This window comes from Puma concolor, chromosome E3, assembly GCF_028749965.1.
Source record: "Puma concolor isolate L17-30 chromosome E3, mPumCon1.1.hap2, whole genome shotgun sequence".
Lineage (NCBI taxonomy): Eukaryota > Metazoa > Chordata > Mammalia > Carnivora > Felidae > Puma > Puma concolor.
Window position 1 is genome coordinate 2,535,305 of NC_141682.1, and position 14,536 is coordinate 2,549,840.

A 14,536-nucleotide genomic window follows, 5' to 3' on the forward strand; every position below is an offset into this window, starting at 1 on the left:
CCCCCCACCCCTCACCCCCAGAGCGGGGCCTTCTCACACTCACGGCTTTCACGCTGTGTCCCCGACACCACCTCTGCCTGCCGTCACCCTTGGTGTTCTGACAAAAGGGGCCCGTGGTGTTGACAACTCGTTCTAACAAGTGTTGAGGCCGTGGGGGGGCCGGCTGCCCCGGGGGGGTCAACTGTCCCCGTTTACTTCTGTCAAACTTTGCTTCCCGCATCTGAAATCCTTCCGTGTGTTCCCACGTTTGCCGGTGCCGGCTTCACTAGCAGGGGGCCCCTGGGCCTGCGGGGAGAGAAACCTCTGGTTGCAACAGCCGAGGAGCATGGTCACCTGGAAGGAGGCAAGCAAGGGGGTGGCTCTGCAACGTGGGGGGCTAACAAAAACCGTGTACAATACGAAACACAACGCAGGTTGCAGAGTATTCGCCGCCCCCCCCCCCCCCCCAGCCCTGCCCCAAGCAAACAGGGTGGAAGGTTCCTTGTAACTGGACACCAGGCTAGGCTGCGGGATCCCAGACCCCAAAAGGCCCAGCATAGATACGGCCCCAGGCCTTGGTTGTGGCTTCTGGGAGGCATCGCTGGGACCTGGAGGGACCTGACGGAAAGCGGGGAGAAGATGAACAGCCAGGTGGGCAGAGGGGGGCCCAGGACCTGAGGGAGACCAGTCCGGGGCTGTCGCTGTGAGCACGCCCCCCCCCCCAACTTTAGTGCCTTAAAGCCCCAACCCTGTGCTTAGAGCTCAGGACTTTGCAGTGGGGACACAGCCTGGGGGAAGGCAGGTCCCTGGGCCTGGCTGCGGGGTCTGCCGGGAGGCCCCCAGAGCATCACCCTCACTGTACCCCAGCTCCTGGGGAGGGGCCCTGGGTCCTACCTTTGAAGGGTGGTGGCAAGGTCCGGAAGACCATGGGGGATGGGATCACCTCCTCCGCGTATGACCTAGCTTCCCGTTCCCTTCCGTCTTCTGCCAAAGGTCTGTCTCCAGACCGATGGACTCGGGGAGCTGGGGGCCTCAGGGGCCCAGCATGCGCCATGGGGGTGATGGCTGCGGGCGGGAACGTGGGGAGAATAAAACTTGGAGGCACCGAGACCAGAGATTCCTTCCTACATCTAGTACCACTGCAGAGGGGGGTGGAGAGCAGTTGGAGACGGTCCCCAGGGGAGGCGGCTCCGGCGGAGGTCGTAATGAACGCCATCTGCTCGCGCAGAGTCGCGGGTCACGAGCCCTGGCGCGGCCGAGCACCTCACCCGAGCTGACCCGCAGGAGCTACAAACCAGGCTTCTGAGAAGCCAGGGCCTGGGCTGTTTTTTGTTTTTGTTTTTTTTAAATAAACACACCAAGTGGACTGTACTGCCTGGAAGGTCCGTATCAGTCCCAGGTCCCCGCGAGTCCCACACATCCCCGCGGGCCCAGGCCAAGAGCGAGAAGGGAGCTAAAAATACTCTGGGGTCACGACATCATCTGCGTTGCGGTTCCTGTGTGAGACGGGGCCAGGAACGCTTGCTTCCCGCACCTTTCGAAGTGGCATTAACACATCAAAACTGTTCTAATGAAGCTGGAGGAAAGGCCTGGCTGTTTCTGGGCCTCTCCACCTGAGCGCCTGCCACCCACACACTGCCAGGGTCCGAGAGAGGCTTGGGGGGCCTGTTCGTAGGTTCTCCTGGGACGGCTGGTTCAGACCTTTCTGGGAAGAACAAAATTTCCAGAAGGGCTTAAAAATAACCCCCCAAACATGCCATGGCTCAGCCAAGCAGCTAATGTTAAAGCTCAGTCCAAATTTAGATCCCATCAAGTTCAAGAAAGGCCACACCCTTCCAGGGGTGCGGGCGCCCACATCCAAGGTCCAAGCACAGAGCCCCGACAGGCAGTGGGGGGGGTGGGGTCGGCTGGAGTCAAATCCACCTGGGAAAGGACCCGCCAACCTTCCTACACATAAACTGCAATCGAACGAGTCCTCCCAAGCCCCAGGGACTTTCTTACCTCCATCCTCCTCGATTCTCGACAACCCTGGCAAGAATGCTGCCCTCCTCCGGAGACCTGGGCTCGGGGGTCGGCCGGAGACTGCAAGGCTGCAGACCTTCTGTATTCTGGCTCTTTCCTAGGAGCACACAGGTGAGTCCGAGGGGCAGGGTGGGGGTCAGCAGCCACAGCACATTGGGCTGACTCCCTGCAGGTCTGGGCAGCCGCCTGGGTGGGTGACCAACAACACTCTGGGGTGAGTCGTCCCCAGCGGAACGGGAGCGTCCCCGGGAAAGCCAGGAGGGTCCGGGCCTCACCAAGCAGCTCCCAAACTGGAGCTGGAAACCCTTCCGGGCCGGGCCTCAGAGGTCACCTCTGCCAGGAGAGGCCCAACCAACCCCGGAGACTCCCAATCACGGTGGGGCGGCTACACAGGTACAGGGAACTGGATTCAAGGACGCCCAGGGAAAGCGCAAACTTCCAGCCCTCAGAGAGCCCGGCAGAGAAGGCGGACCCTCAGGGTCAGCTGGAGCACAGCTCACGCAGCCACCCGGTCCCAGCACAGAATGCAGCACCCTGATGCAGGAGGAGCCGGGATGACCCAGGTTTAGGTTTGAACTCGCTAGTGGCTGCAGATGCAAAGGGAAACAAACCTGTCAGGGCTCTGTTGAAAAAAAGCAATTTCCAAGAAAGGTCCTGGGGTCACTAGCGTTCCGTCCAATCCCAGCTATCCCGCCTGGTCATGACCAGGGCAACCCTCGACTCGCACGGCCGGGGCCACGTGCCTGCCACGGGCATGGTCCCGGGGGGATCCGTGACCCCGCCTCTGCTGGGACCCCGGGCACCCACCAAATTCCCTGGAAACACCATCGGCCGGGTTCCACGTCAGGGACTCCACGGGGCTGCTGCCCACGCATCTCCATCGGGACCCTTTTGTGGCCGTGCGTCACCTGTCCCCGGGGGCTCCTGCCACGCTGACTGCTCCTGCTTCTCGGGCGCTGTCCCCTCCCTCCGGCCACTTCCTCGGCTGGCCACGGCCGACACGGCTTCCTCCCGGGTGCCCGGGACACGCTTCACGGCACTGCTCCCCCATGTCTGTGAGTCCGGGTAAGGGGTGTCTCACTGGCCTGAGGTCAGCGGGGCCGGCCACGGAGCTGCGCGTTGCTCACCAGCTCGAGGCCGCCGCAGCACAAGCGGGCACACGCTCACCGGCCGCCACAGCAGGCCGACAAAGCAGAGGGCTCCCGGGGCACTTGATTCCATCTGAGGCCGACATCACTTTGATTTCCCACCTTCAGAGTTGCAGCAACAGAAGCTGACCTCCTGGTTCTCGCCACACCGGGTCAGAAAAGAGAGCTGTCAGCTGGACTGTTTGTGACCTTTCCTCGTGGATGCGGCCTCCCACCGGGGGCCCGTCGGTGGGCCTGCTGCCTTCGTCCCTCGGCCCGCCCGCGGGGACGCTCCTGGGAGCTGCATGTGACAGGCGAGTCACGGAAGCCGGGGGGCCAGAGCTGGGACGCACGGGGTCACAGGAGGAGAGCTAGAGGACCGTGTGGGGTCCTGAGCCTGCAGAAAGGAGCCGCCTAATGTCAAAGGCAGGAACACACCATCCTCCGTCCACTTGGCCTAAGTGTGCAAGCAGGAAAAATACAGGGAGGGACACACGGGCCTCAGCCACGTTCTACCTACATCCCTTGGGAGTGACCTGGGTGCTCCCCCCGAACACCCCACTGGAGACACTTCACCGAAGGTGGGACAGTGGCATCCTGGCTGGCACGTGGCAGCCCTAGTGGGACGGGAGGCGGAGGCCCCACAGCGCTACCTCTCGTTCACTGTGCCCTCGGGCCTGCCCTCCCCTGCTCCGGCTTCTCCCTGCAGGGCTCGGGAGGTGGAGCGCTGTCTGTCGGTCCGGCACCAGCTTGTCATGGGTCCCGAGCCCTGCAGCCTATGGCCCCGTCCCCAGGAGCCCTCTCTCAATGGCACCAAATTTGTCCAGATTACATCCGCTCCAGTCACAACCAGATTAAACTGCTTGAGGGGCACTGTTTGTGTTTTTTTTTTAAAGATTTTGTATTTAAGCAGTCTCCTTGCCCAACGTGGGCCTGGAACTCCCAACCCCCAAGAGTGGTGTTCTCGACTAAGCCAGCCGGGTGCCATCATTCCTATTTTTAAAAGCCCCGAAGCCAAGGGGAAACATACAACCCGAACGTAGGCATCTCTGTGCCAAGGCTCCGGACAACTGTGCCATGCGGGGAAATTTCCATGTAGTTCAAATCTGCTGAACCACTTCTGTGTTACGTTATCGTTCTCAAATAAATGCTGTCAACCTGAATGAAGAAAAGGCCTTGCGGGCAGAGGGTGAGGTCCACCTGACACCCACCCTTGGAATCCAGGAGGCGTGCCCTCCTGCTAGAAGGTGGGAGGCCCGCCCGGCCGTGAGGGCGGCAGGTGCACACGGCCCTGGGTGTCCGAGGGGCTCTGGCCCTCGCCCACGGGGGCAGGCCTGGAGGGTCTGGTCCCCTTGGCCACACACACGCCCTCGAGGAACCTCTACGTTCATAATATCCCTGCCGGCGGGGTTGAAAAATCCAACTTACCAAACCGACTCAGTTCCTAAATGCACAGTACCTGTTTCCAAGGTTTCTGGGGTCAAGGTTGATGCTTTATGAAATCACAGAATGAAAACAAAAGGCTAGTTTCGTTTTTTGGGGTGGGGGGTGGGGTCATTATTTCTATTCGCGCTAATGTGACCCACATCGTCTTTTCTGCCTGGACACCAGAGGTTCAATGCGGTCACCCGCGGCCCGCTCACCTCCCATCCAGGCAGCAAGTCTGCCCGTGGAACGGCAGGGGTGAAGATGGCGGTGTGCCGTGGGGGGAGCCCCGGCCGTACGAGGCGTTCCTGCCAGGGGAGCCAGCACCCTGCAGGACGACGGGCCAGCGGGGACGGGCCGGGGTTACGGAGGCGAAGGACGGGCACGAGACAGGCACACTTCATCCACAGCAAAACCACGAGGGGGCCCGGGGTTCTGGAAAGTACAGTTTGGCCCAAGCGGCCTGTGGATGCCCCGCTAAACACGCACTGTGGGTTCCCCGGCCACACGGCCCCCTCCATCCTAAACATGTCACACGTGGCGGCCGCAGGCAGCAGGAGCTGGCGGGGGGGGGGGGGGGGCGGATGCAACATGCCAGGAAAACAAACGTCATTCAAGGCAAACGTGAACACACTCAGAAAAGCCACATACGCTGAACGTGCTACGCCCACCACCGGAGCCGCACAGGGCGTTTTCACACCTCACGGTAAGGATTTTAACCCGGTGCACGTCTTCACAGACGGAGGCCTGTCCCAGGACCTCCGTGGGCGGGCTCGGCGTGGCCCTTTCACGGCGGTGCCCGTGACGGAGCCCGTGGCTGTCATCCTGGGGCTTCCTTCAGTGTGTAATGACCCCGGAAGGGCTCAGAGCTGGTGTCTTCAAGCGAACGGTGCAGCGAGAATGTCACGGCAGCCCCGGCCTCCTGCAGCGTCCTCTGCGCTGGCTCAGCGGCGGGAGCAGCCGCAGCAAGGGGGCCACGCGGGGGGCACTGGTAGGGCGCTCGCGGGGCACAGGGTCAACCATGGGGCGGCTGGCCACGTAACGCTGTACTGTGTCACGGGACAACCTGCCAATCTGAACAAGGTCCAAAGGTATTCACGAAGGTTCTAGAGACAGACAGCCTCCAGAGAGCCGTTTTAAATTTCTTTGTAAGCAGGCTCGGTTGAGAGTCCAATAAGATCTCAACCCCGAACAGGACAGACGATGGAGAACACGGCCACAGCTGCCACGGACTGCCCGCGGGAGGTCCCCCCCATGCCTCCACCCGCCACCCACAGACCGGCCAGTGACACCTCCACCCACCTGCTGCAGGCGGGTCCGGGAAAGGTGTGCGGCTCCCCCAGGCGTCCCCCTGACGGCGTGGCCCAGTCGGGGAGCCCCAGAGAACCTCGGGCTGGTCTGAAGGCTCCCAGTGACTGAGAGCTTCCTGTCGATGGCTGGCACTGACCTGTTTCCCAGGGCACCGTGACGGGTGGTGCTGTGGGGGCTTCCGCAGGGGTCACTTCCTGGATGGAGCAGGGGGCACAGCCGGGTGTATGTGCCGCCCCCAAGTGCTCCCGGACCATCGGCGGCAGGACAGACGGTCTCTGGCCGTGGCTTCAGGACAGAGACTATAGGTCACAAAGCAGGGTCTGCCCGCACCCCCGCTGTCCCTCTTCCTTCCTGCCGGTCACTCTGACGTCAGCCGGGAGAGGCAAACCGCCTGCACTGGTGCCAGAAAGTGACAGAACTGGGCTCGGAGTACGCGTTCCCATCTGAGGGGCTCAAGGTCTTCATCGCCCTGCAGCCGACTTGAGCGCCACCTTACAAGACGACACGGGGGCCGTGTGGACCCAGGCCCTCGCACAAGTCCTGTTCCACAGGGAAACTCCAGCTGGGCTGCAGACAGCCGGGAGCACGTGCCCTCGGAGGAAACACATCAGCTTTCACAAACAAAACGTCAAGTGAATTCACGGTTAATGACAAGGTGACCCGGCTAGAGGAGGGAGGCCCTCCGATCGCTGTGGCTCAGGGTCGCCCCGTGGCACGGCTGGTCCCTCCTCACCTGCAGGGTGGCTACTTGCTTACCCATGGGCCTGAGAGGAAACTCGGGCTCCTTCAGAAACCCTAGGGCAGCTGCTCTAGTGTTTCACTTGGGTTCACGTTACACGCACATAAAAAAGAAAACCCTCTGAAAAGAAACAACTACGTCTTTAACCGACTTGAAAATAACCTCATTTTCCGGTTGAGCTGCGTTCATTGAGAGCCAGGTGTGAAGTCTACAGGTCCCTGCTAAGACTCCCACGATGACATTTTAGGATGTTCTGCCGAAAACTGGGAAGATCCAAGGGGGAGGAGCCGCCGCAGGTCAGGGTCAGACCCGAGAGCACCCCTCCCCGTCCTAGCTGTCCCCTACTCCCATCGGCTAGGACAGCGCACTGCCCTCTGTGGTCTCTTTCCGGGCGGGAACCCCAGGGCCTGTGTGCCACCCCATTCCCACCCCCCAACACAACGGACACCAATCTCTGGGAAGGTCCACCTGCCGGGATATTTGAGAAGCTGTCTGTTCCTGATCTGGGATTACAGCCTTGGGAAAGCTCAGCCCTCCCGGAACCAGTTCAGCAATCTTGGATTAGGGAAAGCCCCGAACTTGCAAAATGCAGCTCTAACAGCCCCGGGGGCTTTGGGTGCGGCTCCCAGGAGAGGTCACCATGGTCAGGGCTGGACAGGCGCCTCCAAGGAGCCGCGTGGATGTGAAGCAGAGGGAAGCCGGGCAACAGAAGGGCCCCTGGGAGTAACCTGTTACCTTCTCTAGCACGTTTCCACCTGGAGAGGACAGCGAGGTGCGGAGATCACACCCACCTGTTCTAACACACCCTACTGAGCTTACCAGTCTCCAAGCTTCGAGAGCCCTGAAGTCCTTCCCCAGCAGAAGACGGCGAGAGACAGCTCCTTCCTCGGGGGACCCGACGGCTTTCTCGTCAGGGCCCGGCAGTGCCTCAGGAACGGCCTCACACGGGGGCCGTCGGCACCCCCAAGCTGCGGACCCAGCACCGCCTCCCGACTGGGACCGGCAGCCCCGATGCCCAGTCAGAGAAACATGGCACCACACACGCGAGCCCCACGGATCGTTCCAGAAGGAGGCTGCCGAGCGCACGTGACGTACCTCGTGGAGAAGACGGGCCGCGGGGCGGGGGAGGTTGTCCACCGCGGGGAAAGGCGCGGCCACCCTCGCTCTCCAGAGCAGCCCGCCCACTGCCGTGGCTTCCTCTAGAGGCGGGCTGCTGGTCACAGCGAGGTTAGCCGCACGGGGACACGGGACGCAGCCCGGGAGAAGGCCTCCGGTACGGCTGATCTGTCTGGTGGCTCGGAGCCCCGGATGCACACGAGATGGCCAGGAGCTCGGGACTCTGCACAGATGGGGTCCCTGCCGGGCAGGCCCCGTGGGGAGGGCTGGGCCGGGGCTTCTGACCGTGGCGCCAGCGCGGAGAATCACTGCTTCCTCCCGGTTACAAGGGTTGACACTGGGACACAAAGAGCTTGGCCCACCGCCGCGGGTGACTGACCACGCGGCAGGCTCCCAGCCAGCATTTCGGCAGAGGGGCTCCCACCCTCCCGCGTAACTGGGTGCTGTGGCGCCTACCCAGGCCACGACCGCTGGACAGCACCCGGTTCCTCCTTCCGGAGGACAGTCCTGTGACAAAGCGTGCCCACGACTGGGCATCACTCATCACTCCGGCGGGAGGTTTCTTCATTCTGTGGCTGGAGCCAGAACCGTGGGGGTCGTGGCCGCGGAACCAACACCCTCCTGCCCGTCCCCCTGGCGCCCTCTGGTTACAGGGCTCAGGCCGCGCCAAGCGTCCACCTGTAGGTGGTCCTGGGGTTCTCAGACAGGCACTCAGGGCCTCACTCACACCATGTGAGGTCCCTGCGCGCACACACGCACACGTCTCTGTGCACAAGCCGCTTTGGTTGGCTTTGAAGTTGTGTCTTGGAAATAAAAGCCGATTATCAAATAATGAAACTTGAAGTACAATTAGCATTGGCGTTGTTGGCTCTGGGCTCTGAATGCGGAGGACAGCCGTAACGAACGCCCGGAGGGCGAAGGTGGTCGTCCTCACACCAGACCCTCCGGCCCGGGCTAACGTGGCCACGCGTGAATGTGAGCCATTGCCCGATTGTCCCTGTCCCTTAGGCACGTGCATCAGGGGAATCCCGCCCAGCCCGGGTCGGCCTGGCCTCGGGACGCCCGAGTGAGGCGGTCATGACCGTAACTAATCATTGTGTTTTGAGATGATTTTGGATCTTGGATTTATTTTTCTTTTTCCCAGAAGTAACTAAAGTTACAAGAGCAGGAATACTAGACATCTCTATAAATTACATAGGTTAGAACACATTATCTTTTAAGACCCTTTCTCTACAGACAGAGGAGTGTTTCAGGGAAAAACCTACACGTGTCCTTCTAGGTAAACAGCGTCACCACGGAGAAAAGACCTTATTTTGAGGAAGTTTATTGTTACATTTTTGCAATAACAGAATGAGGCACGACTATCTCCTGCTTCTCCAACAACTCAAAAAAAAAGACAATAATCAAGGATAACAGTGTCATTAAAAAAATACAAAAGCCGAAGGTTTTGGAGACAAAAACGACTAGTCTATGTGTAGGAAAGCCGTGAATGGTTTTAGTTGAGCCTTGCAAATAGTTTCTTCTCCGATCCCCCTCGAAGCCCTGAACTTGGAACCGGGGCCTTTAGAGACCTCCCCACGTGCCCCGAGGTCAGCAAGAGCGGAAGCCCGGGCCCGGGAAGACATGGGAGGCTGGGGCCCTGCGGGTCAGGGACCCAGGCCCAGCGTCCTCCCTGACTTCTAGGCAGCTCTGCACAGCCCCACCCCCTGCGCTTCCGGTCAGCCGGGTAAAGGGGCGGGAGCACCCTGTGCATGCCCAGCTGGTGCCAGGGGCCGGGGTGGCTCCCACACTGGCAAGCGGCCGCTGCAGAGGTCCCCCAGTGACGGGCGAGGAGAGCCCACCACACTGGGAACCGGGCGGTGGGTCCCTGCGGCCACGTGAAAGGACCCCAGACCGTCCCAGGGAGCCTGCCAAGACGGCTCCTTTTCCTTTAAGCCACGGTCATCGGCACTGACCCTGGGTCACATCCTTCAGTTCATGAGGAGCCCCAGGAAGCAGTGCAAAAACAGCAATTTTTTTTTTCCAGCCAAAAAAGTCACAAACCCTAACAAACATGGACACAAAGCCTTGAGCACCGAGAGAGAGAGAGAGAGAGAGAGAGAGAGAGAGAGGGAGGGAGGGAGAGGGAGAGAGGGAGAGAGAGAGGGAGAGAGAGAGGGAGAGAGGGAGAGAGAGAGGGAGAGAGAGAGGGAGAGAGAGAGGGAGAGAGAGAGGGAGAGAGAGAGGGAGGGAGAGGGAGGGAGAGGGAGAGAGAGGGAGAGAGAAGGAGAGAGAAGGAGAGGGAGAGAGAAGGAGAGAGAAGGAGAGAGAGGGAGAGAGAAGGAGAGAGAGGGAGAGAGAAGGAGAGAGAGGGAGAGAGAGGGAGAGAGAGGGAGAGAGAAGGAGAGAGAGGGAGAGAGAAGGAGAGAGAGGGAGAGAGGGAGAGAGAGGGAGAGAGAGGGAGAGAGAGGGAGAGAGAAGGAGAGAGAGGGAGACGGGGGAGAGAGAAAGAGAGGGAGAGAGACGGAGTTTCCTGTGGTGTCCTCACTGAGAACACTGATGACAAGGACGAGTCAGGAGCAGGTCCTGCTGTCCTTCCTCCTGGGTCAGCACAGGCCACAAGATTGCTGGAAACGAGCCAGGATTGACGCAAAAGGGACACAGGATCGGGAGCAGGGCAGCCTCGGGACGGGGGCCTCGCGGGTGCTACTCAGCCACAGTGACTGTGTGGTGCCAGTCAGAGGAAGCTTCCTGTTTCCTTCTAAATACTAGGAAAAGTCCTGACACACCAGACGTTTCTATCAGAGGAACGCACGGCGGGACCAGCTTGGGACGCAGTGTATTTGACAGCCAGCGGGAGACACCGGTGCAAAGGTGAGTGGGTAGGGGCACGGCGGGGGGGGGGGGGGGGGAGGAGGAGGGAGGAGATCTGCCATGTCCAAGCCCGCGGGCCTGGACAGACCTTCCTGGCTTCTCCCGGAAGAGAGCCACGTCCGGTAGTGATCACTTGTGACATGTGCACATTGACGAGGAGACCTTGGTGAGCGCGGGAAGGTCCGAGCGGAGCCGGGAGCAGGTCCCAGTCCAAAGGCATCAAGGTGGCAGCAGCTGGCAGAAACTCGGACTCCGGCTGCAGAGTCTGGGCTTCCTGAAAGGCCAGCGGGTGGACTCACCAGGCAGCCGTGGCGTTGACACAGGCTCCGCCAGGAATCCTACCGGGGTTCAGGAGTCCCGAGGGGAGCAGGAAGCGCTCTCCCACCTTCCGAGGGAAGGGAGCCTGGGCGCGGCCGCGTGCAGGTATCGGAAGGTGACCGGAGGACAGAGGTCACGGGCAGAGCAGGGCGGGGCGGATCACCAGCACCGGCCGTGTGGCGTTAAGGCGAGCCCGCTCCCACCCTCCAGCGCGGGGCCCCCGGCCTCATCTAGGGTGCCTGGACCAGGGTCCCTCGAGCCGGCACCGGGGTTTTAAAAGGCAACGTGCTTGCTCTGGGAGGGGGCGCGGAGACCCCCGATCTCCCGCAAACCACCGTCAGGCAAAGCTCTCGGGTTAGTGTCTCTCACGGAAGACTGGCGGGGGAGAGAGAAGAGCCACCCGCGAGGCCGGCCGGTTTGTGTCCCGGTCATTCCCGAGTGTGCGCGGCGTGTGCACGCCCCCCCCCTCCCCCGTGCACACAGTCCTCGTGAAACTGTGTCAGGAAAGGAATTCGGTTTCTGTGAAGAGAGAGGGAGCGGTGTTACCAGGTGTCACGAACCGATGGCAGAGTGACCCCTTGGATTCTCAGTAGTTTGACTACACCCCGGGTTCAGTAGCTATCGTCCGAGTGTCCGTGGCCCCGGGCCTGGAGCGTGGCGGCGTGGCGGGCGCGGCGGCACAGACCCGGGAGGCCCACCCCGGGCCCAGGGAGGTCTGGCCGGTGGCCGCGGCGGCGGTGGCGGAAGGCGGCGGGGGGCGGGGGGGGCGCCCTCGTTCACTGCAGCATGATGTCCTTCAGGTTCTCCTGCAGGATGGTGTCCTTCACAGCGTGAAACACGAAGCGGATGTTCTCCGTGTCTATGGCGGTGGTGAAGTGGTGAAACAGGGGCTTGGTGCGGTTGCGTCTCTTGCGGTCGAAGCACTGGACCAGGTAGCGCTGCACGTCCTCCAGCCTGTGGGGGTCGCCCTTGAAGTCCGGGAAGTGCTTCTTGATGCTGACGGTCTTGACCTTCTCCACCAGGAGGTCCGTCTTGTTGAGGAAAAGGATTATGGAGACGTTGAAGAAGAGTTTGTTGTTGACTATGGTCTCGAAGATGCTCATGGCCTCCAGCAGCCGGTTGGTGCGCCTGTCCTCCATGAGCACCTGGTCGTACTCGCTGGACGACACCATGAACAGGATGGACGTGATGCCGTCGAAGCACTGGAACCACTTCTGGCGCTGGGACCTCTGGCCGCCCACGTCCACCATCTTAAAAGGGATTTTTTTAATGACAAAGTCGTGTTCCACAATGCCCTTGGTGGCCTTCCGCGCCAGCAGGATGTCCTGCTTGCTGGGAAAGTAATTCTGTAAAACACGGGAGAAGGGAGAGGTTTAGCAGGAGAGACAGAACGTGAGGACCCGAGGGCCAGAAGAGCCCCAGGGACTTCCGTGAGAACTTGAACCAGGCACCAGAGTGACTTCCAGCGGTAAGATCAACGTTGGCCATGGCAAGGGAAGCGAAGGCATCAAGCGGCTTGTCTCCCGTGAGCAGAGGCTCCCCGGCAAGGCAGGTGACCGGAATCCTCACCGTCAGCTGCAGCTGACAATCCCACCTGTGCTCGTGCCCACGGGAAACTGACCGCCGCTTCGGTTTCTGCCCCACAACCACCTTCCGACTGCTGACTTCCAGAGCGTACGCGTTCCCAGACCTTACCGCCAACCGATTTAATCTAGGTTTTGCGATGCTGTTCAGATCTCGCCCGCGATATATTTAATATGTGATTCTTGGAAGTCTTTAGCAACCACGGTGACTCTCCGGTCACCACACTGCGGCACCGCTGAACCCTCCAGCGACCGCACAAGCACTCAGGCGGCGGCCCGGCCAGAGACCAAACGGGGCCGCCAAGGCCTCTCGGTCCGGAGACCGGCTCGCGGGGTGCGGGGGACAGAGGGGCGTCTTCGGTAGCATTGCCGGGAGGGGACAGCAAAGCCGCACGTGGGACAGCCGCAGGAGGAACGATCCAACGACCTCACAAATAAATGGCGACAAGGAAAGACGAGGGAGAGACCTTCACAGACACTGGAGTGACGTGGCCCTCCTGTGAAGGACGGGCCTTATGAGGACGCGGACTCAAACCGCTAAAGCAAGCGGCGCCCAGGGGAACACACGACGACACCCGGGCAGGTGTCAGCGCTCACCGGCCATCGGCTGAGATTACGGAACGCTGCCAGTGCCTTGGGAGCAGTGGCGGCACTGTGGTTAGGACTTCCGGAGCCCTATTCCGATGAGATGGCTTCCTGGGAGGTGCGGGGGCCTGGGGGCGCATCACACGATTTGTGTTTATGTACGTCTCAGGCTCCCCTGATAAAAAGTTAAAGGAAACCCTCCGTTTTACTGAAGAACTGCCATGTCCCTTGTGGCAAGCAGAGCGAAGGCTTTCTTACAGAAATCTAGCAGGGAGCACGGTCCGCAGGCGGGAACGTGAGCGTGTCCTTCACCGGAAGGGGGAGTGCTCACTGCCACGCGCTCGCTGGCCGTCGGCCCTGACACCGAGCGCGGATTTAAGAGCCCGGCAGTCCCGCTCATCACGGGGCTCACCACGTGCTCCCCAACTCTGGGTCGCAGGTTCTCGGGTGGGGACTGTACTCACCAGCTGGCCGATCCGGTCCAAGTTATCCAGAAAGTACTTCACGGATTCACCCTGTCGCGGAGGAAGAACACACGTGAGTCAGCACCGGTTGCGAACCCTGATTTGGCAACTAGACGGTCATGACAGAGTCACATGAGTGTTACTTCCCCTGTACGAATACGAAGGTGGCGGAGAGACCCCGAGTGCACGGGCGTCTTTACACATTCAAAACACAACTGAACTTAAATGCGGTTTCTCTCGCCGAGACCCCAACATTCAAATTCAGACTGTTTTCAAATCACTCCCGCTGGACTCTGGGGACGGGAGCGTGCTGGCCCCTCTGACCAGCCAATCCCTTCCTTGCCACGGGCGAACACTGGATGCTCCAGAGCCAGAGCCTACGTTCCCGGGAGCAGTCTGTGCCGACGGAGGTGGCCTGAGGCGCCCCAGACGTCTTCAGACAGGGTGACTCTTGAAGAGAACAGGTGCGGCACAAAATGCTTTCCAGCTTCCGGAAACAGGCCTAAAACTCCACTGCTGCTCGCCATGCTTGTACGACCTGACGCACAGCCTGGGATGAGGAGGACCTGCAGTCCGGATGTTCGTGGAGGAGCGGGGACCCCTTCACTCTTGGACGTGCTGCGGACTGCAGGCCAGCGCAGACAGACGGACACCGTTCTCCAGCTCCCGGCACACCCTGGGGCCTCCCACGCTCTGTTTCAGAAGTGTTTAGAGGCCACGCCGAACAGAGGAAGGGCAGTCTTCCCCCAGGAAGCGGGATGTAGGAAACGCATCACGTCCCACACACTTGAGGGGCATGGCTTTCCACGGGCTTCGGCTACAGCCTCCCCACGGTGGACAGGCCACCAGGACGGTGCTGGGTCACACACGCTCCCTCACACGGGCCCGGGGAGGGTCACCTGGGGAAGCCCAGCTCAGCCTACGTTCTGCACAGGCGTGTGGAAGTGGATGGCCACACCCACGCAGCAGGTGGCCGATCCAGGAAAGACCACCAGAAAGGCTGGCACCACGGCG

General features: G+C 61.0%; 1 protein-coding gene and 1 long non-coding RNA gene across 3 annotated transcripts in view; one reads left to right on the plus strand and one right to left on the minus strand.

The window, feature by feature from the left end:
• The first annotated feature begins 49 nt into the window (after positions 1-49).
• On the plus strand, positions 50-8,562 carry LOC147572856 (uncharacterized). Its single transcript, XR_015245408.1, has 2 exons — positions 50-2,112; positions 2,395-8,562. It is a non-coding gene; the product is annotated as an uncharacterized LOC147572856 (long non-coding RNA).
• Positions 8,563-8,826: 264 nt separating this feature from the next.
• Positions 8,827-14,536, minus strand: part of GNA12 (G protein subunit alpha 12) — a 111,039-nt gene continuing 105,329 nt past the window's right edge. For both annotated transcript variants that reach the window (XM_086691904.1, XM_086691903.1), the window contains 2 exons: positions 13,523-13,573; positions 8,827-12,236 (listed from right to left, as the gene is read on the minus strand). In XM_086691904.1, the coding sequence (XP_086548030.1) occupies positions 11,667-12,236; positions 13,523-13,573 (621 nt within the window). In that variant the 3' untranslated portion in view covers positions 8,827-11,666. The remainder of the gene's footprint in view (positions 12,237-13,522; positions 13,574-14,536) is intronic.